Below are 22,240 nucleotides of genomic sequence, written 5' to 3'. Positions count from 1 at the left end.
AAGGCAATTTAATGTTCACACAATCTCACAACTGCCCTTGTGATGTGGCTAGCATGGCCAGGACATAAAGGCTTGGTGAATGTGGATTTGCTTAGATATGAAAGTGGTGCTTTTTGGGGAAAAACAGTTCTAATTTATTTTTCTGGGTAAAGAGAGATTTCATCTCAACCAATCCAGAATTTGAACCATGTTCTGTTTCAACAATATTCTTTCTTCTTCTGTGGTGATCACTCATAGCCAAGTAAGATTGTCTTCCATAAATACGGTTTTAACGATGAGTCTGTAAGTGAATGTGGAGGCGAATTCTGGATCCACACGTCCTTCCACAGTGGGGACATTCATTTCTGGGCGGAAGTTGATCACGGTGAGGGTTTGCCAAGCGTGCCTTTGTCTTAGCATGTTTCTCCCTTGCGTCCAGAGTTCAAAGCCCATAACACCTTTGGTAAAGGCTGTTTTCCAACTGGAGCGCTCGCAGGCCAGTGTTTCCCAGTTGTCAGTGTTTATACTACTTTTTTTTAGATTTGCCTTGAGACAGTCTTCAAACCTCTTTTGTTGACCACCAGCAATACGCTTTCCATTTTTAAATTCAGAATAGAGTAGTTGCTTTGGAAGACGATCATCAGGCATCTGCACAACATGTCCAGTCCAACGAAGTTGATGTTGAAGAATCATTGCTTCAGCACTGGTGATCAACCATATTCAAAGAACAATGGTCCACAGTATTGAGGGAACTTGGGCAAGTTACATCCCACATTATTCCCAGCTTCTTGGTAGCCTGCTGGTTCTTAGTGAGATGGAGTCATTCCCATATTCTCCAGCTTTTCTCCAGTGAAAATAGGGACATCCTAAGGATCATATCAAAAACAGGGATGGAAACTTGGAGAGTCTGCATTCCTTAACAAATGCACTCCATTTAGAATGCTTAGGAACATGGGAAGCAGCCTCACACAGAGTCAGACCAGTGGGCCATTTGGCACATACATACATCACAGAAGGGGTGTAACTCCTCTGGTCTCACACCGCCATAGTGCTACAATATTGTGATAGGAATTTTATGGTCTTAGATATATGGTAATGTTCATAAACGTACCAACCAAGCCCGTACATAGATCAGCACAGGAAGACCGACCTGGAACCATTTTGATTCCTAAACTGAGCAAATGTTTTCTCTGCAAGGTCAAAGTGGGAAACCTCCCATTGTCTCTTTCCTCATAAATCCTGTCTTAAGGGCAAATTTAAGATATGAATAGGGTGTGAGCCTGTGACATGGCCCAGGAACTAAGTATTTATCATTACAAAAGAATGGCCAGGCTCCCCGGGAAATCCAATCAAGTAACCTGGCAGACAGGAGATAAACAACGACAGGAGAAAAACAACATTCAAATTTCTGTTTTAAGACCGCCTTTTCTTTGATGTAGGTATGAGGTATCTGAGGGGTGGTCTTAGGTTACACCCCTTCTGTGATGTATGTATGATGTTTCTGGGGGTGGTCTTGATCTACAGGGTGGCAATTTCAAAAGTCTTTATAAGGCCTTGCACGACATTTTTCGAGGTCCCTCCTTTCTCCTGCAGGTGAGAGGAGCACTCTGTTGCAACAGATCAATAAAGATCAAGCTTACTAGCTGCTTTGCTTCCCAATATTCTCTGATTGGCCTCTGTTATTCTTTCCTACCAATAGGGAACCTATGTAAGGACTCTATATGGGCTCTTGGATACCCCATAAGGGGAAAGAGGAAATTTTGTTTACAACACCTTCCATTGTTAATGGCCTCTATTGTACTCTTGATAGCCTATGTCAGCCAGGTTGATTTCAATAAGGAGGCCCAGGAATTCCCTGTCTGGAACAGCTCTGCAGTTTATGTTTTAATCCATATCCCAATTAATCAAAATCCTAGCATTTATTCATTCCGAGGGCTTAACAATAGCATTAGCTTTGCTGATGCATCACACAACTGACTCATGTTTAGCGTGTGGTCCACCAAAACTCCTAGTTCCTTTTCGCATGCTAGTAAACCAGGTGTCCCCCATATTTGTGTATCTTGTTCTTACTTCCTAAGTTCAGAACCAAAAATTTGTCCCTATTGAAATTCATTTTGTTAGCTGGGGCTCAGTGTAGGGTTGCAAAAAAGAGGACACATTTGCCAACTTATGCTTTTAACTATGGATCGCAATGATGACATTGCTCATGAAATAGAGGTCGTGTCCTGGAAAAAGAGGACAAATGGCACGCCCAATCCCGATTCTTTCTTCTGCAGCATTAGCAACCCGTCCCAGTTTTGTGCCATCTGCCAATCTGATGAGCATTCCCATTGCTGGATGTAAAAATAGATCAAGCTTGCTCTCTGTACATTTCTAAAATATTGTGGTCTGATCTTCCTACCAGCCTCTCAGACCTGGAGGCTTTCAGCAGCCCAGCAGGTACAGAGGGGTGACCTCACAGAGGACCAGGTAAGCCAGTCCACAAAAGAGAGTAATATACCCATGACCTCATAGAGTCCACGGGGTGTGTGTGTTAACTGCTCCTAACAAATAGCTACCCAGTGAAAGGGAAGCACTGAGACTCTCCCATCAGCTATTGGAAGTTGAAGTGGATCATTTAAGAAGAATTGGACTTGAAGGACCCTGTCAGGGTGAGTGAGGAGCCAAGCAAAGACCTCTCCGCTCCTTTCAATTCCCTCCTTCAAATGACCCCTGGGCGGGTTAAGGATGTGGGAAAACACACTAGCTCCACCATGACAAAGCCTTCTGGTTTTCATCCGCTATGTTTCCCAAACCAAACCCGGAAAGAGAAAATGCATTATGACATGCAGTGTCCTAACACTCCAAATGACTTTCCCAAGAAGTCATTGAAGCAGTGTTGTTTTTTCACAGTCAGTATAATCTTTTATTTTAGACACCTATACAACAGGAAGCACATTTTTCAAAATACTCATTTATTCTAGTTTTTCTAGCAACATATTCACATATGGTTTTGTCATCTGAGACCTTCCTTGCAATCGTTTTCTAGAGACAATTTTTTTTAACCATGTAGAAGGCAAAGTCATATTGTCCTTTTGTAAGGTTCCATGTGCTGGGTATACAATTCAAAAGGACATTTTGCACTGTAAATGTCAGATTATTCCGTACAGTTCTGTTGATAGTTTCTGTTACCATTTGCCTAAAATCTCTCAATATAGGACAATGAAAAACACATAGGTTTTGGGAAAACATTGTACTGATTGCACCTCCAACAGTTAGATACCTTAGATAGCCCTTTTTTAAACAAACATAATGGGGTCCAGTATATTCAATATATTATTTTTTGTTGTATGAACCTCAATTTAAGGTACAGAGATCCCCTGTTAAGGCACTTAAAAGAGTTTCCCACTGTGAGGTGAAAATTGAGATCTCTAATTCTTTATCCCATCCCTCCCTCAGTACCTGTATATCAAATTGATTTATATATGTTGATGGCCCTTTTTTGCTGCATAAGAATGAATCAACTGCTTTCTTATCTCTGGGGTCTCTGAGGCTGTAAAAGTAGCTGTTCTGTAGATGGTGGTTAGCAATATCAGGAGATATTGCCATTGTAGGTAGTCTGTATTTGTCTCTTCAAAAGGAATATGTATAAAATACATCCTCTTCATTTATCAGCTGGTCTAACATTAATATACTCAAATTCATCCACCTCTTCCATACAACCATTTCTTAGTATGTGAATTGGAATTCCTCTAAAGATATAAACTAGTCTAGCTATTATGTTCATTTTAAGAGCACTGACTTTCCCCCACAGAGTCAGGTTCAATGACTGCCATTTGTCAATATCCACTGATAAAGGTAAAGGTACCCCTGCCCGTGCGGGCCAGTCTTGACAGACTCTGGGGTTGGTGCGCCCATCTCACTCAAGAGGCCGGGGGCCAGCGCTGTCCGGAGACACTTCCGGGTCACGTGGCCAGCGTGACAAAGCTGCATCTGGCGAGCCAGCGCAGCACACGGAAACGCCGTTTACCTTCCCGCTGGTAAGCGGTCCCTATTTATCTACTTGCACCCGGGGGTGCTTTCGAACTGCTAGGTTAGCAGGCGCTGGGACCGAGCAGCGGGAGCGCACCCCGCCGCGGGGATTCGAACTGCCGACCTTTCGATCAGCAAGCCCTAGGCGCTGAGGCTTTTACCCACAGCGCCACCCGCGTCCCTTATATCCACTGATACCTCATGATATATTTTGTTGATGTTTAATGATACTAATTTAGATAAATCTCATGGTATTAATATCACACTGTTGACTCATGCTCAGCTTGTGGTCCACCAAGACCCCTGGATCCTGTTCACATGTACTGCTATTGAGCCATGTGTCCCCCATCTTCTATTTGTGCATCTGGTTCTTCCTGCCTAAGTGCAGAACTGTACATTTGAGCCTGTTAAAATTCATTTGGTTAGCTTGGGTCCAGCTATGGAGAGTGCCCAGCTATGGGGCTGTACGCTTGAGTCTGGGTCAAGACAAAAAGGACTTACTTACTAAACGATAGTCGCTCTTGTGTCTGATTCTTCCGTGGCGCTCATTCTCACACAGAACAACATGCGTGTGAACAGGATTCAGGGCCTCCTACTGCTGGCTGGCTTCATGACTTACGTGGTGATGGGTTCCTTCGTCTTCGAGATTCTGGAGAATGATCACCACAAATTTGTAAAAGAGGAAATTTTTCGCCTGAAACTGGAATTTCTTTCGAACTACCCCAGTCTCAGCCCAGAAGACGTGGAGTATTTCATACAGGTAAGGCATTACTTTAGCAAGACTGAAAGGGATGACCGTGGCAGGACACCAGAGGTTAAGAGGTCAAAAAGTATATATGGGGGGTCCAGTTTAGGAGGTGGGAATTGAGGTGGGGACCGAATCATGGCCAGCATAAAGCCATAAGGACTCACCCTTCTTTCTGCATGTGAAAATTTATCCCCATGGAGGATTAGGCAGATTGTTGGAGGATAAGACAAGGAATGACTACTAGACATTATGGCTGTGTTCTGCATGGGCTTCTCCACACTGAGCTTTCCTTCACTCTCTCCAGGCCTGGCCATGATTTAAAGCTCCGTGTCTGAGCACCATTTCGTTGCTCTGGGGCTTTCCTCGTGAAAACCAGCTGGTTAACGGCAATTGATTGTAAACCCAAATTGACGTTTACTCTGATTTAGCTATAAGGAGCAGGTTTTGTTAGTATTTGTACTGTATTTGATGGGAAACATATTTTGCAAAGAATAATTTAACATACGTCATATAGCAACTGCAAAACAGGTGACTCTGTTCAAGGTCACAGGAAAGTTGAATCATTGTCTGGTTAACTGCCTTGAAAAGTGTGTTTGTGCCTTAGAACAGAGGGTGGGAGATGGGGTAGTCTCACCATTGTTTGGTTGACTGAGAATATGGGAGAGCCAATATTCCAAGCAGACTCTGTCCAAAAGACTTTATCAAAACAGGCAAGCCAAGGGGTAATAATATATGCATTGCTACTAAAGTGTGCTTTTGGAGCAAGAAGACCAAACCCTCTCTTGGGGTCAAGGGAGAGAAACACTTAGTATTGAACTTGAGATATAAACAACACAGCTTGTTATAGCGTTGCCATCAGTGCTATTTTTCTAGGAAAAGAGGTATCAGAAGTTCCCAGAACTCACCATGAACACCTCCCTCCTTCTCCTATAATGGCAAAGGCGCCTACTTGAGAGGTGCCAGAACTGAGTTCCAGAGAGTTCCTGCTGAAAAAAAGCCCAAGTTGTCATCCTGACAAGTCAAGACTCATCTTCAAGTCTTGTGTAAGGAGTCTACTTTATCACTAAGCTTTGAAGGTGAAACTGCTGCATCCTCTCAACAACCCAAACACTCTCAACTGGGAAAGCTTGGTGCAAACCACAACAAGCACCCCTTGGAGTGTGGGCCTTTGCCTGGAAAGAGTGGAGGAAAGGTTGAGTGTGCATAAGCCCCATGCCTACCAGTTACTGGGGGTGACAAGTGAGGGGAGGGCTGTTGTGTTCAGGTCTTGTTTGTGGGCTTCCCATGAGCATTGGGCTGGCCACTGGGGGAAGAACGTGCTGAACTAATCCACAAGAACTTCCCTTCTGAATGCATCGTGATTTGGTTAGCAGTATCTGGTGATAATCAGAGGAGGGGCTATTCTTATTGTTGGAATATTCAAACTGAGCCTTGCCTTCAATTGCAGAAACTGATAACAGCTGTTCAGATGGGAATAGATCCAGTAGGAACCCAACCTCATGACAAACAAGGCAGCTGGAATTTTGCTAATTCTTTCTTCTTCGTGGGAACTATGTTATGCACAATAGGTACTGTCATTTGGTTCTGGCTTCTTCGTGAATATAGTATGCAGCGCATTCAACTGCTCTCAGATAAATTGTGTAAAGATGCAGGCTTTGCTTTTGCTCCTTCATCATCCTTCACATCTCATTTTTGTCTTTCCATTTCTGGCCAAATAAATAGTTCATTTAATATATGCCCAACAAGACCATTCCCTGATTAGTTATTTATTCCCCACCCTTCTGGGGCCAACCCATTATTAAAACCATCCTGTGGAAAGTAGTTGGGCTAGGAAACGAATTCAAATCCCACCAGGTACAACTGACCCAATGCCAGTCTCCCAAGGCAAATCCGTCCTTCTCAGTACAACCCTATGCATTCAGTGGGACTTGCTCCCCAATATATTTGCATAGGATTGCAACTTCTTTCCAGTAATCTACACAATACACAAGAAACCAGACACCCTTTTTGTCTGGATGAATGCCTTCAATGCAGAAAACCATGCACTGAATGAGTGGGAGAACCTACCTTATTAGTATTGTTTAATCCAGAGCTTTCAAAAATTTTCATGTTGGTGACACACTTTTTATACATGCTTCAAATTGTGACACAGTAATTCACTTTTGCTAGTGAACTGGTGGTTATTGTTGGCAAACAAGCCTCCTAGGGAGAGGCTGGCAACTCTCCCAGACTCCCGGCTTGCTTACTGGTGATCTGCCGTGGCTGCAATCCCCGCAACTCCAGGATAGATCTCGATAGGCGACATTTCCCAGCATGGAAAATGCACACCCCCTCCCTCCTTGCTTCCCTAGCAGGGAAAGGAGATAGTCAGAAATCCTTTTACATCTCTTTATTTCTGACGTTGCAGCACTACAGAAAACATGTCCGATCAGTTCAGACTTCAGCAAGCAAGTGACTAAGACCTCCTTTACATACGCAACAGGAAGGTCTCATATTACACACAGAGCAAATTCCGGTGAATCGCCCTGTGAACTGGCTGTAACATTCTTTCCCACAGTCAGCCACATCATGTGATGTTTTCACCCAGCTGCCAGTTTGCAGCTGCGTTGCTCTCATATCGTAACAGTTATAACCCCTTTCTAGCGTTCACATGACACACCTGAACACTGCAGCCCACACACTAATGTGTCATGACACACAGTTTGGAAAGCTCTATTGAAGCTTTCTGGTGTGAAGCACAAACAGTTGATTCAAGTGTGCTAGGGACAAACTAATCTGTACTTCAAGTTCAGGCCATAAAGCTGCAGCTTCTGATACCCAAGAAAAGGGCTTATCTGTTTCTCGAAAAATCTGAAGGCAATTGGCAAATCGACAGGTGCAGATGTCCTTTTCAACTCTTTCTTAATCTTTCAACAGGCTATGGATACCTCTGTCCCCGAACCAAAGAAGGTCAGATCTTTTGTGTTATTTTTGCTCTCTTTGGAATCCCCTTCTACCTCATCTGCTTGAACTATGTTGGCTTTTTAGTCTCAGGAATCTTTGAATGGTGTGCAGAGCAAGTGTATCGGAAAAAAAAAAACAAGGTAATTCAGTTACTTTATCTAGAGATGGTTTCTAATCTAGCAGTCACAAGACTGAGGCCGACATAGACTGCAGCTTCACTCAGGTCCTGTATGCAGGTTTTCTGTGGGCATCTGGTCAGCTTCGATGAGAACAAGATCCTGAACTCGATGGGCCCTTGCCTGATCCAACAGATCTCTTCTCTTATCTATTATTTTTCACAGCAGGAGGCCTCATTAGCTAAAGTGGTACCTCAGGTTAAGAATGGTTTTGGGTTAAGAACGGATCACCGGAACGAATTAAGTTCGTAACCCAAGGTACCACTATATAATTAGCTGCTTTTATATTAGGAGGAAGACAAGAATAAATTAGACATGTGCATGATGCCCTCTAAATAATTGAGGAAGACAAATTTGAGCTCTGCCTTCAAACAGAAATGAGAGAAACTCATGGGTTCGTGGGTGTGAGGGTATATGCAACAACATACAACTGAACAAAAAATGAATCATCACCATTTTTTTCAATGTTTAGAAAATCAAGTTTGCCAAGTTAACACAGGATTACGACAGACCAAGGCTTTTAGATACTTGCCTCTTTCTAAAACGATGGTTTCTGTTTTGTTTACAACTTGTGGTTTGTCTGGAGGAGGCACAAACAATGAGCCTGAGTTTGGACAACATGCTAAGCCAAACCATGCCTTAGTTTGTGGCCAAACCAGCCACCATCTCCTCTCCTGGAGCGTGTCTTGGAGAAATTTAAAAGGAGCTTCCTAGATTGGAGGTTACCCACACAGCAACCCAAAAGAAAAGAATGCAGGCTCCAAGTGAGAAGATGTGACGCAAGCAATTGCCTGTGAACAGAGAACTGGGTATTGTGCTCCAAATGAAGTCGAAATCCCTATGCATGGCTGAAGGTCAAGAGAACTGAGCTCTGTTGCATCAAAGTGCCCTTGTCTTTTCTTTTCTTGCTTTATCTTTCAGAAATCAGCAAGATACATTTTCATCTTCGTGGTTCTGGGACTTATAATGTTTCTTATTTTGCCATCATTCTTCTTTCAATGGATGGAGGGCTGGGCTTATTATGAAGCTGTCTATTATACATTTATTACCCTCAGCACCATTGGTTTTGGAGACTATCTAATAGGTAAGGCTTTCAAAATACTTTCATATTGTGGGCTTAACAGGTTCTACAGATAATACTAGGTCACCTGTGGCCTCAAGGTACTAGTGGGAACCAATCTGTTCTACTGAAAAATATGAAAGCTCAGTTCAGTGACAAGTAGGGTGCCACCAGGTTCTCTCCTGGGCCTGTTGTTGTTCAACGTCTTTATAAATGCTTGGTTGAATGAACTGAGAGGATGCTTCTCAAATGTACAGATGACACTGAACTCGGAGGGGTAGCTAATGCCACAGAAGACAGAATCAATTCTATATATATATATATATATATATGCAGGTTTTGGTGTCCTCGGGTGTCTTCCCGTGTAAAAGTTGGGGTGTCTAGGCGACGTTTCGACGAGGTCTCACTCGTCATCTTCAGGCTGGTGCTTTCGGCTTCTTGTTACTGGAACAGAGCGGGATCTCAATGTTTGAGTTCCTATAAATACTGTAGAGGGGGTGTGGTGTCTAGCCTCCAATGTTCTGGGCAGAGAGGAAGTTCCCAGGCTAGTGTGCCTTTTCTTCTTTTGTTCCTTAATTACTTGAGAGATACCTTGAGTGATTTCTTGAGTGATATCCTGAGTACCACTTAGGTGGGTCATTAGGTGTGGATTAGTTGCTAAAGTCTTTGTGTCTTGACCTCTTGAACTTTGTGAAGAGTTTTCCTGAGAAGATGGCTGTATTGCACTTAGTTGTGCTTTGGCTTGGCTTCGTGTATAGGGGCGAGCTGTGGTTTTGTGGCTTGTGTCAGCCAGATCTGTGTAGGGATTGCAGGGGGGTGCAGCATCCGGAGGTGCCACCATGGATTGGCTACTGGATGGTGTCAGTAATTCATCTGTGGAGAGGGTCTGGGTTTGGGTCTGGTGTGGTTGAATGGTGTTGTCAGTTTTTGTGGGGAGGGCTAATTTCCAGATGTCTGGCAAGCGGGATGTGTGTGTGTGTGTCGTCACGCTTGTTCATGTTGTGAGGGTGTTTCTCTATCTCGATGGCTTCCATGATTATTCTCTCATCTCCAGAACCAAACGCCTGGCTGACAAAGACCACTTGACAACTGAGTTACAGAATCTCTCAAATGTGTTAATTGCCAATGGATACCAGCAAAACAGGATTACGAAGCTAATCCAAAAGGAAACACCCCCCAAAAACCAAGACACAGAAGAAAACAATGGCATGGCCCTCCTTCCTTATATCAAGGGCACTACAGATAAAATTAGCAAAATCCTCCATAAACACAATATCAAAACAGCCTTTTGCACCAACCAAAAAATAGCCAATATCCTCAGAAACCCCAAGGATAAAATCCAGTTGGAAAACCAAGGGATCTATGAAATACCCTGCAAAGTCTGCCCAGCCACGTACATTGGACAAACAAACAGACGAATAAATGCACGTATCGCAGAACACAAGAATGCCGTCAAAAAAGAAGAAAAAACTTCCTCTCTTTTCCAACACATGAAAGAAACAGGACACGAAATTAATTTTGCAGATTCCAAATTGCTCTTTAACACGGAACATCACCACAAGAGAATAATCATGGAAGCCATCGAGATAGAGAAACACCCTCACAACATGAACAAGCGTGACGACACATCCCGCTTGCCAGACATCTGGAAATTAGCCCTCCCCACAAAAACTGACACCAGATCCAGAGGCACACAGAACGCCAACACCATTCAACCACACCAGACCCAAACCCAGACCCTCTCCACAGATGAATTACTGACACCATCCAGTAGCCAATCCATGGTGGCACCTCCGGATGCTGCACCCCCCTGCAATCCCTACACAGATCTGGCTGACACAAGCCACAAAACCACAGCTCGCCCCTATACACGAAGCCAAGCCAAAGCACAACTAAGTGCAATACAGCCATCTTCTCAGGAAAACTCTTCACAAAGTTCAAGAGGTCAAGACACAAAGACTTTAGCAACTAATCCACACCTAATGACCCACCTAAGTGGTACTCAGGATATCACTCAAGAAATCACTCAAGGTATCTCTCAAGTAATTAAGGAACAAAAGAAGAAAAGGCACACTAGCCTGGGAACTTCCTCTCTGCCCAGAACATTGGAGGCTAGACACCACACCCCCTCTACAGTATTTATAGGAACTCAAACATTGAGATCCCGCTCTGTTCCAGTAACAAGAAGCCGAAAGCACCAGCCTGAAGATGACGAGTGAGACCTCGTCGAAACGTCGCCTAGACACCCCAACTTTTACACGGGAAGACACCCGAGGACACCAAAACCTGCATTCCTGTACCCGTGAAAATCTACGAAAGCATATATATATATATATATATATATATATATATATATATATATATATTATAATATTTATTCAAAATTTTAAAGGTTACAAAAAGAAAAAAGGGAAAAAAGAAAAATAAAAAAGACAGAAAAAATACAATCATTTAAAAAAGAAAAAGGACAAATCGAACCTTTACATAGCTTTCTTCCTTTACTTATCTCCTTGACCTCCTCACACCTCCCATTTTTGTATTCGAATTCAAATTGTTATTTCAGCAAATCCTTCCAACCTTGTTTTTATCTTAATAATTTGTTTTAATATACTGTAATTTTACGTTCTCTCTTTCATCAATTCATTTTTACTTAATCCTTTATATCATTTCTGCCAAAACAACATAATTTTCTTTTTCCAACATCTTTCTAACAATCCTTAATTTTGCAATATTTTTGAAGATGAACTTTTTTCCAATCTTTTTCCACCGACTCTTCTCCTTGGTCCCGGATTCTGCCAGTCATCTCAGCCAGTTCCATATATTCCATCACCTTTGTCTGCCAGTCTTCCCGGGTGGGTAGATCTTGTGATTTCCAATACTTTGCAATAAGTATTCTTGCTGCTGTTGTGGCGTACACAGAATCAATTCAAAATAACCTTAACAGATTGGAGAACTGGGCACAAGCTAACAAATGAATTTCAATAGGGACAAATGTCAGGTTCTGCGCTTAGTCAGGAAGAAGCAGTTGCACAAATATAGGATGGGGGACATCTGGCTTACTAGCAGTACATGTGAAAAGGATCAAGGGGTCTTGGTGGACCACAAGCTTAAAATGAGTCAAGCGTGTGATGCAATAGCAAAAAAAAAAAAAAGCAAAAAAAAAAAAGCTAACAGTATTCTAGGCTGCATCAACAGAAGTATAGTGTCCAGATCAAGAGAAGTAATAGAACTATTCTATCCTGCCTTGGTCAAACCACACCTAGAATACTGTGTCCAGTTCTGGGCACCACAGTTTAAGCTGTTGACAAGTTGGAACATGTGCTGAGAAGGTCAGCCAAGATGATCAAGGGCCTTTCAGACAGAAAGAGCGGTTTGGCTGTGCAATAGACTCCCATGAGAGGTGGTGGACCCTTTCCCTGGGGGATTTTAAGCAGAGGTTGGATGGCCATCTGTCATGGATGCTTTAGCTGAGATTCCTGCATTGCAGAAGGTTGGTCTGGATGCATCAAACTTGAAAGAAAAGAAAATGGCCAGTATGTTTTCCTGGCCAGTGATTTTGCACCTTTTTCTTGGCTGAAACTGCAACTCCACCCCCATTGTTCAGCCCAGACACTGAGGTCCATCTGTGGTGGGTCCCTCACTGTAAGAAGTGAGGTTACAAGGAACCAGGAAGATGTCAAGAAGATAAAGAACTACACAACCTTTAGAAGACATCTGAAGGCAACCCTGTATAGGGAAGTTTGTAATGTTTTATGTTTTATAATGTTTTGATATATGCTCCCAGAGTGGCTGGGGAAACCCAGTCAGATGGGTGGGGTACAAATAAAATTATTATTATTGTTATTACTATTATTAAGCAGGAAGTTATTATTAATATCATCATCATTGAGCAGGAAGTTACAGGATGTGCACTGATTGGAAATTTGGTCAGTTTGCTGGAAATTTGGAAAGTTTGTCAGACTTGCTGGAAGAACTGAACTGAAAGGACGTGTTTTTCTCTAGTGCTGTAATGTCAGAAATAAACATCATGTAAATAGATTTCTGACTTATTTTCTTTCCCCTGCGGAAGCAGGAGGGAGGGGTTGTGCATTTTGCCCATGCTTGGGAAAATGTCGCCTATCAAAATCTCCCTGGTCTGTCTGGATATCAGCCAGAGGAGGTTACCGGTAAGCAAGCTCCGAGGACAGTGAGAGGGGCCAGCCTCTATGGAGGGGGATTGCAAATCGACAAGTGGTAGCAGAGGATGGTTGCATCAAGACGGCTGAGCAGCAGGTGGGAGACGATTTTTTTTTTGCTGATAAGCAGCGATCCACGGACCTCTGCGATGCTGATTTATGGCTGGATGGTGAACGCGAATTGAAACGTCTTCGGTTCCCTGAGAAAAAAAGGCTCCTGTTTTGGATAAAACAGAGCGGAGAGGCCACATACTTCGCATTCCAGAGCTGATAAGAAGTTCTGTTGCTATGTGACAGGTCGTGAGTACTTTTTGAGCTAAATTTATGAGCTGGTTAGTTTAAAAAGTATAGAGAGAAAAGAAGCTTCAAAAGCAAAAGCAAGGCTGTGTTTTTCAGCGACGCTTGTAAACAAACTGTTGGAAAGGGGACTTTCCAAGAAGAGCGCAGCTTGCTGATTGCTGTTGGATTGCAGCGAAGGCTTATCATTTACAGATTCTCTGTGGAAGGGAAAATTCCAGGCAGCAGAGGCTGACTGCCAGGTGCAAAGCAGCTTGTAAACAGGCAATAGACTATTGGATTTTCCAGCTTGTAGCTGAAGCTGCAGCTTGGCATTAAAGATGGCTCTGTTATCTCAGAAACTGAATAGCCAAAACTGGCTGAATGGTCATTTGCAATGGAATTTTTGCTGGTGGGAGAGCAACTATGGGACTTAGTACAAACCCCACAGCCTGTTGCTGTACAAGCACAGGGGGAGAAGGCTGCAGTTCAAAGTGAATTGAAGCAGCGTGTCCTGAGAATTTTGGCGGAAAATGTTGACGCTTATCTTGAGCCAGTCCTAAAGGGTGCAGCAGAACCAAGGGTCGCTTGGGAGTCACTCCGCAAAGCTTGTGAAGCTGGGGTGGGAAGCAAGGACCGAGAATTGGTTGCACCAAAGAGGGAGAGCCAAGATGAAGCTAGCCCAATTCTTGAGAGCTCATCGAAAGCTGGGAGGAGCTTTGAGCCACAACAAGGAAGTGAAGGGACTGTTGCTGCTGTTGCTGTTAATGATCCTGCTACTGCTGCAATGGCTGTTGCTGATGGGGGGAGTGAAGCTCGGGAATCAAGCACCCCCACTACTATTGGTACAGAGGAGAAAGCTGTAGCTCAGAACGCTGTTCATCAGGAGACACCACGTCAGGAGAAAGGAACTAGAGGGAGCTCTGTAAAGCCTCAGACTTCAAGCAAAGGTCGTACCCAGTCCCAGGCCAAACCAGATATGGCTTTGATGTCACTAAAAGCCACAGCATCCGTGGAGAACTCATTTATAATAGACACAGGGTGCACGCAACACATGACATCACATTGAGAACTGTTTTCTACATTTGAGAAGCAACGCTTCACTGTGAAATTGGCCAATGGTCAGGAAATGGAAGCAACCAGGATTGGAACTGTGTATCTAGAAAGCCTGAACTTGACTATAATGTTTATTTTGTTCCAGGTTTAAAGTACAATTTGCTGAGTGTTTCTCAAATCACTAAGAAGAAACTGATGTTATCCTATGATGAGGAAAGTTGCAAAATCTACAAAGATGGAGAGCTGTATCTTTCTGCCAGAGAGAAAGACGGGCTGTATCTGTTTCAAATTTCAAATTTATTTATTTACGGCTATTAGCCCATAAAATATGTACAAACATAAAAGCACAGAAACATAAAAACCAATACATCTAACAACAGAAGGGGAACACCACGATGCAAGGGTGGGTCATTGAGCAGTGACAAATAACAGCTTGGGGCCCGGAAAGATCCAAGGGACGGTTCACAGAAAAAGGAGAACTGGAGACGAGATCCGTCATGCACTCTCATCATAACTGTCCGATTAGTTTTTGTTGTGACTGTATCTGTTGACATTTGAGGAATCGAATTATAAAATGTGCACTGCATGTGAATCTAAAATGCTTTCTCTTGCAGGTATCTCGAAAGAAGACACGAGAGGAAAGGCAACAAAGATTAACAAAGTTTTTCAGCGAGTGTATGCTGATGTAATTGGTCCTTTAGCACCTTCTAGAGGCAATGCAAAATACGATCTTGTATTTGTTGATCATTTTTCTCAATATGTATGGATTTACATATTGAGATCTCCCAGAGAAACCTTAGAAAGGTTTAAGGAGTTTTGTGATAAGGTTAAGAATGTTCATGATGCTAATATTGATTTTCTTTACACAGATGAGAAGCCAATTTTTCTTTCACAGGTTTTTTAGGATTTCCTTGAGAATCAAGGGATAGAGCACAAGGTTGCTGTTTCAGAAGCTGCATGGAACAAAACTGTGTGTGTAAAAGTGAACAAGGTGTTCATGAAGGCACAATTGCTGAGTTCACACTTGCCACATGAGTTTTGGGCTGAATCTTTATCTTGTTACACTTGGGTGAGAAAGGTTTCAAAAGGTATGGAATGTTCTCCTTTTGAGAGGCTGTTCCGCAGAAAACCTCCTGTCTCACATTTTAGGGTTTTGGGATCTCAAATCAGAACAGAAACTCCAGATGGGGTGAAGAATGCCAGAGGCATTCTTGTGGGTTATGAAAAGGGTCTCTACAGAGTAATTTTGATTCTCACAAAATTTCTAGAGAGTGCTCCTGGACAGGAGAGAGTAATTTTTCACACATATCCCACTGCTGATGATTCAGATGATGAATTTGATTATTCTGATTATAGTGATACTGAAAGTGACACAGAAAGCTCAGAGAGTTCTGTTGACACAGTTATTGAGAAAGGTTCACACACAAAAGCTAGATCTTCACAGGTTAAGGATGAACCACTGTTTACTATTGGAACTGGTTCTTTGAAAAGTCCTGAGACTGAACCAGTCAGCAAAGAGGTCAATACCTCATACGCAGGTCTGAGAGAATCACAAAGGGCGTACCACCCAAGAGGTATTCAAAAGAGTTTGCTAACTCAGCTGTTGCATGTGTTACTATTGTTGACAACTCAAGGCAGGTTGAAGCTGTGTCTAAGTCAGAGACAAAGACACAACAGGGAGTTGCTAAGCATAACACAACGTTCCCTATCCAAGGTAATGCAGAAGCACTCATTCCTTGGAAATCAGACAACCAGAGAATTACATTGGTGAAACCAGTGGCAGGTAGTTCCAAGGGTGGAACTGAAACGACAGGGGATTGTTTCATGTATAACAACTGTTTGTTTTCTTCTCTGGATCAAGCTTTGTCCGCAGCTAGCGATGATTCATATGGGGGAGGATGTCAGTATATTGAAACATCACCACTGCAGACAGCCAGATTGTTGACACCACATGATGCGCTTATCTGTGGGAAAGAAGAATTTCCCAGGACGTTCACAGGCTGGATAAGTCTTTGTGAAGAGTGTAACTTGAAACCTCCTGTGTGCACATGTTCAGGAAGTTTGTCAGACTTGCTGGAAGAACTGAACTGAAAGGACGTGTTTTTTCTCTAGTGCTGTAATGTCAGAAATAAACATCATGTAAATAGATTTCTGACTTATTTTCTTTCCCCTGCGGAAGCAGAAGGGAGGGGTTGTGCATTTTGCCCATGCTTGGGAAAATGTCGCCTATCAAAATCTCCCTGGTCTGTCTGGATATCAGCCAGAGGAGGTTACCGGTAAGCAAGCTCCGAGGACAGTGAGAGGGGCCAGCCTCTATGGAGGGGGCTTGCAAATCGACAGTGCAACCACACCAAAGCCTTTACAGGTTCAAACATCATCATGAGCCCAAACCGTGACGAATAGGCAATTATAAAGACATTAGCAGTTTCCTGTGTTCATCTTAGAATCATAGAATCATAGAATCATAGAGTTGGAAGAGACCACAAGGGCCATCGAGTCCAACCCCCTGCCAAGCAGGAAACGCCATCAGAGTACTCCTGACATATGGTCGTCAAGCCTCTGCTTAAAGACCTCCAAAGAAGGAGACTCCACCACACTCCTTGTCACACTTCACCACACTCTTCTCACACTTCAGTGGTAGAAATGTCTTTTAAATGTATGCTGTGAATGTGAGCTAACGAAGTTTAGATTAACTGAATTGGTGAGTCCTTAAATCACCTCCTCACACATTATTGTTGCTTTTCTCTGTGTTTTCAGGGAGGAAGCATGACAGGACGTATATTCCGGGCTACAGGACAATCGCATCCTTTTGGATCGTCATGGGTCTGGCCTGGATAACTGTGTTGTTTGAACTGGTATCATCATTACTGGCACCTGCGGATCCAAAAGCAAGCCCACGAAAAGACAGTAGTAGGCAAAAATAACACTGCCCAAAAGGCGTCAGTTTGCTACATTTCCACTGGAGGAGAATTTATCTTTGCATTCTGGTGGAGACGGACATAAAAATCAGCTATACTCAAGAACCTCCCCTGAGCTTTTTATAATTATATGGCATTGTGACATTCAAGTGATTCCTTAAAAACTGGCTAGCTGGTCTATAAGTTAAAGTAATTCCTAATAAACTGTGAAATAGTTGGGTTTTCTGCATCGGATTATAATATCTCTTCTTTACAAAATATATATTGTGCTTTGATAATTTTTTTAGAGAGGAACCAAGATGATCAAGGGTCTGGAAACCAAGCCTTATGAGGAGTGGTTGAAGGAGCTGGGTATTTTTATTCTGGAAAAGAGGGAACTGGGAGAGATATGAGAGCTTTCTTCAAATATCTCAAGGGCTGTCACATGGAAGAGGGAGCATGCTTGCTTTCTCCTGCTCTGGAGGGGAGGACACAAACCAATGAAAGGAGATGAAACACACCATAAGGAAGAGAATTGTATTTCTCTCGCTAAGGTCCCTATCACCAAAATAAATAATAATGGTGACGGGGGGCACCCTTGCCTTGTCCCTTTCGTTATTTTACATTTTTCCATAATCCCATTATTCGCAATCAGCATAGCTTGTTGGTCTGAGTAAATTGCCTCCATACCTCTACCAAAAGCCTCCCTGATGTTCATCATTTCTATCATCTTCTTCATAAAAGTCAATGAAACATTATCAAAGGCCTTTTCTGCATCTATGAACATCAATGATCTTTCTTATTTTATCCTTCATCTGGTGGCCTGGCAAGAAACCTGCTTGATCTCGACGAATTAAGTCCACTAAAACCCTCTTCATTTGGTTAGCATGTTGGCAGATAATTTATAATTATTATTTAAAAAAGAAATTGGCCTATAATTTTTAACTAAAAGTGAGCCAGCATTCTTCTTCAGAATCAATGTGATATAGGCCTTTTTTCAGAACTTTTCAGAATGAATGAGATACCAGTGACTGGGTGTTTCCCCAATCTCTGGTATCTCATTCATTAACTATTTAAGTGGTTGTACCAGTTGGTCCTGCAATTTTTTAATAGTACTTTGCTGACAGTCCATCTAGCCCTGGTGTTTTACCTATTTTAGCTTCTGTAATTGTCTCTTGTACCTCCTGTGTCAATAATGGTGCATTTAGAAAATCTATTTTTTCTTTTGGAATTTTTTTGTTTTAAATATTCTTCAATTTTCTCTTTATTTTCAGAACTCGCTCGGTACAGTTCTGTATAATATCTTACAAATTGCCTTTGTGTATCTTTCGGATTATCTTTTACTTTCCCCACTACATTTAATTTATTAATTAAATTTATGCTGTTTTCTCCTTAACTGCCATGCCAGTAATTTGCCTGGCTTATTAGCATATTCAAAAAAAATCTGTTTCATCCTTTTTATTTTCTATTCTATTCCTTGAATAGAATAGAATAACTGAATATTGTGTTTGTAACATCTTTACTGTTTATTTGTTTGTTTTATTGAATTTTAATGTTACAGAAATAAAAAGAAATGAAATACATAGACAAAAATAAATGACTCTTTACACGAACAAAAGTCATTCCCACCCCTGTGACTACCCATCACCACGCCCCACCACTTCCCTCCATTACACCTCGACTACCACATATTTAGGGTTTGGTATAAAACATTGTAATCTTTTAAGTTTTATATTTTGATCTCTGCAAGGTGTTGCCATAATAAAGCCTGACAGAGGCTCATTGCAAAGCAGAACAGAACAAAGTGCTAAGACTAGTGTCTGTCATATTTCTGCACAGAACACTTTTCTGCAACTGGGAGTCTTCAAGGTTAAATGTTACAGCCTGCTGTTGAGTTCAGGCACTGCACATTCTCTGCCCCATCTCCCTATGTATGTTTTAAATGATCTTTTAGTTCACCAAAGTAGTTTACATTCTCCACAGTGTTTGTCATACAATCCTGAACACAATTTCAGGTGTTCTTCAACTACAACTCCCATCATTGTTGACCTTTGGCTGGTTATTTGATTATTAATGTAAACCTCCAAAATGAATTTTGTATAGTTACATTTTTAGCTCTAGCTTCAGTACTTTTTATTTTATTTTAATTTATTGCTATGGCTAGTAGTTGATGCAAATAAAGATTCTTCTGATCTGGGGCAGATGAGAGCCACAGCCCAAGGAAGTTTGGAGGGCCACAGTCTTCGTTCTAGGTATTTAGTGGGAGTCACTTCTGAGTAAAACGGCGCAGCCTTAAGGCTGCCAAGCAATCCAATGCACATTTACTTTGGGCGAAAACAAAGAGTGCTTCCTTCTGAGTAAATATTAATAGGATTGTAATATGAAATTCTATTTTTCAGATCTGCTTGCTGGGCTTCTGGAAGGTGTACACCAAAACTGTAGCTCTGCCAGAGGCAGGCTACAGTTCCCAGGACCCCTTGAGGGAAGCAGTGTGCTTTAAATGTATGACATGGATGCAGCCTCACAACCAGGGACCCAGCAGCTGGAGTAGGGAACCCTGAGATCAATCAGACCACCACCACACCTTGCTTCATGCTGTTAAGGTGCTGCAAGGTTCCTTGTTGTCTTCCCTGGAAACAGAATGGGGAAGCAAGCCATCTTGGGGTGTTGATGATGTTCTTAAGAGTACGGCACAGCACTATTTTCATTAGTGGGGCTGGACAGCTGAAAATAATACGCCAATATATTTCACATGTGGCAACCCTTGGGTTTCAGATAGTTACATGGGTAGACAAATCTAAAAAGCGCAGGACACAAATTTTCACAGCCTTCTAGTGGCTAGGGTGGCTCATTTGCCAGGAGCAAATTGTTGTATTTAGCATCAACTCTGGAGGTGTATATTCAATTCTGACCAAATGAAGCCTCCTGATGTATATTATGCTCTAGGAGCAAAGCTATAACGAAAGGGGCACATTTATTGCCAGATGTGATTCCCCCCCCCCCGGCTCTCCTACTACACTACATTTTTGGGGACTTCTTGCTGTTTTAGCAAGGGTTGAGGCACAGAGCCTGATGAGCAAAAGGTAGAGGCAATGGCAAAACTGAAGCAAAGCTGTGTCCTTCACACGGGGTTTTAGCAAACCCCTTTGGGTGGGCATTTCTCTGTTGCATCCCTCCTATCAATCGTGAGGAGGAAGGAAAGCAATGGCAACACATCCCAAAGAACAGAGCTCAGCTTCTTGCAGTTAGGGTCTCTTACATCCTGCTTTACTCAAGAGATGAGGAAGGGTCACAGTTCAGTGGCAGGAAACATGCTTTAAATGCTAAATCTTCCAGAGTAAAAAAACTGGAGAGCTTCTGCCAGCCAGTGTAGGTGATGCTCAGTTAGATGAGCCAATGATCTGACTTGATTTAATTCAGCTGTTTCCTATGGTCTGTCAGCTGACGGGATTTAGGACAGGCGTCCCAACTTCTAGGGGGTGGAAGGGTCTTCAGCCCCCTCCATATTTGCTGGCAGACGGCTGGGTACCCTCTATGTTGAGCATAGTTCAATGGCTGGCTCCTCCTGAACGTGAAGATGGCTCTCATATCTCCTCCTGTTCAGAATAAACACACCCAGCTCCCTCAACCGTTCCTCATCAGGCTTGGCTTCTAGATTCTTGATCTCTTGATACATTTATTACTTCCCATGATCTGGACACCATGCTTCCAGAGTCGATTTAGAGAACAGAAGACACGGAGGAAACTGTTGTACTTTAAGAAATAGAGTTTATGGAGCTATTTATATCTTCAGTCTGCATGGAAGGAGTCCAGATCTTACGGCATGGTCAGTTCAAGAGGCAGCAGTGCAGGCATCCTTCTGTCTCTCTCCAAGATGGATGTCTCTTTCCCCCCACCTTCTTTCTCCCAGAAACCTCTTGCCCTCCCCCAGAGCAGGCTCCCTGGCAACTTCCCAAATCCCCAGTGTTTGTTCATACCTAGGGGCGTGGTTCGAAACTCTGTGACGGGGTGAGCTCCCATTGCTCGGTCATAGCTCCTGCCAACCTAGCAGTTCAAAAGCACGTCAAAGTGCAAGTAGATAAATATGTACCCCTCTGGCAGGAAGGTAAATGGCATTTCCGTGCACTGCTCTGGTTACACCAGAAGCGGCTTAGTCATGCTGGCCGAATGACGTGGAAAAACTGTCTGCGGACAAATGTCAGCTCCCTCGGCCAGTAAAGCGAGATGAGTGCCACATCCCCAGAGTCGTCCGCAACTGAACATAACTGCCAGGGGCCCTTTACCTTTAGGGGCAAAAGGGAAGTTCCCTTGCATTGTTAATGGCTCCTATTGTACTCTTGATAGCTGTAGGTCAGCGAGGTTTATTTCCATAAGCAGGCCCAGGAATTCTCTGTCTGGAACAGCTCTGCAGTTTGTATTTTAATCCATATCCCAATCAATCAAAATCCTAGCATTTATTCATTCTGAGGGTTAAACAATAGCATTAGTTTTGCTGCTGCATCACACTATTCACTCATGTTCAGTGTGTGGTCCACCAAAACCCCTAGATCCTTTTCACATGTACTGCCAATAAAGTAGGTGCCCCCCATCCTATATTAGTTCTTCCTTCCTAAGTGCAGAACCTGACATTTGTCCTTACTGAAATTCATTTTGTTAGCTGGGGCTCAATGTAGGGTTGCAAAAAAGAGGACACATTTGCCAACTTCTGCTTTTAACTATGGATTGCTATGATGACTCTGCCCATGAAAAAGAGGACGTGTCCTGGAAAAAGAGGACAAATTGCAACCCTAAATTCTGATTCTTTTTGCTGTGGCATTAGCTACCCTCCCAGTTTGGTGCCATCTGCAAATCTGATGAGCATTCCCATTGCTCATCAGAGCTTCCTCCCTATACATTTCTAAAATACTGTGGGCTGATCT

The 22,240-nt window shown here is 42.8% G+C and overlaps 2 protein-coding genes across 3 annotated transcripts in view; both read left to right on the top strand.

The window, feature by feature from the left end:
* LOC310844217 (potassium channel, subfamily K, member 16-like) overlaps positions 1-17,556 on the top strand; it is a 31,278-nt gene extending 13,722 nt beyond the window's left edge. Inside the window, exons 1-6 of one of the 2 annotated variants that reach the window (XM_083738088.1) lie at positions 2,256-2,630; positions 4,550-4,750; positions 6,186-6,306; positions 7,655-7,829; positions 8,790-8,941; positions 17,182-17,556. In XM_083738088.1, the coding sequence (XP_083594214.1) occupies positions 4,556-4,750; positions 6,186-6,306; positions 7,655-7,829; positions 8,790-8,941; positions 17,182-17,348 (810 nt within the window). In that variant the 5' untranslated portion in view covers positions 2,256-2,630; positions 4,550-4,555 and the 3' untranslated portion in view covers positions 17,349-17,556. Of the gene's footprint in view, positions 1-2,255; positions 2,631-4,549; positions 4,751-6,185; positions 6,307-7,654; positions 7,830-8,789; positions 8,942-17,181 lie in introns of those variants that run through there. The other variant, XM_083738089.1, reaches the window with a different exon arrangement.
* Positions 1-22,240, top strand: part of LOC310844242 (potassium channel, subfamily K, member 16-like) — a 68,267-nt gene that overhangs the window by 34,091 nt on the left and 11,936 nt on the right. The gene's annotated exons all lie outside the window — the stretch shown is intronic.

The sequence above is a fragment of the Podarcis gaigeae genome (assembly GCF_964106915.1).
Source record: "Podarcis gaigeae genome assembly, chromosome: 1".
NCBI lineage: Eukaryota > Metazoa > Chordata > Lepidosauria > Squamata > Lacertidae > Podarcis > Podarcis gaigeae.
The sequence above is the reverse complement of the archived record's forward strand: the minus strand, read 5'-3'. Positions and strand labels throughout refer to the sequence as shown.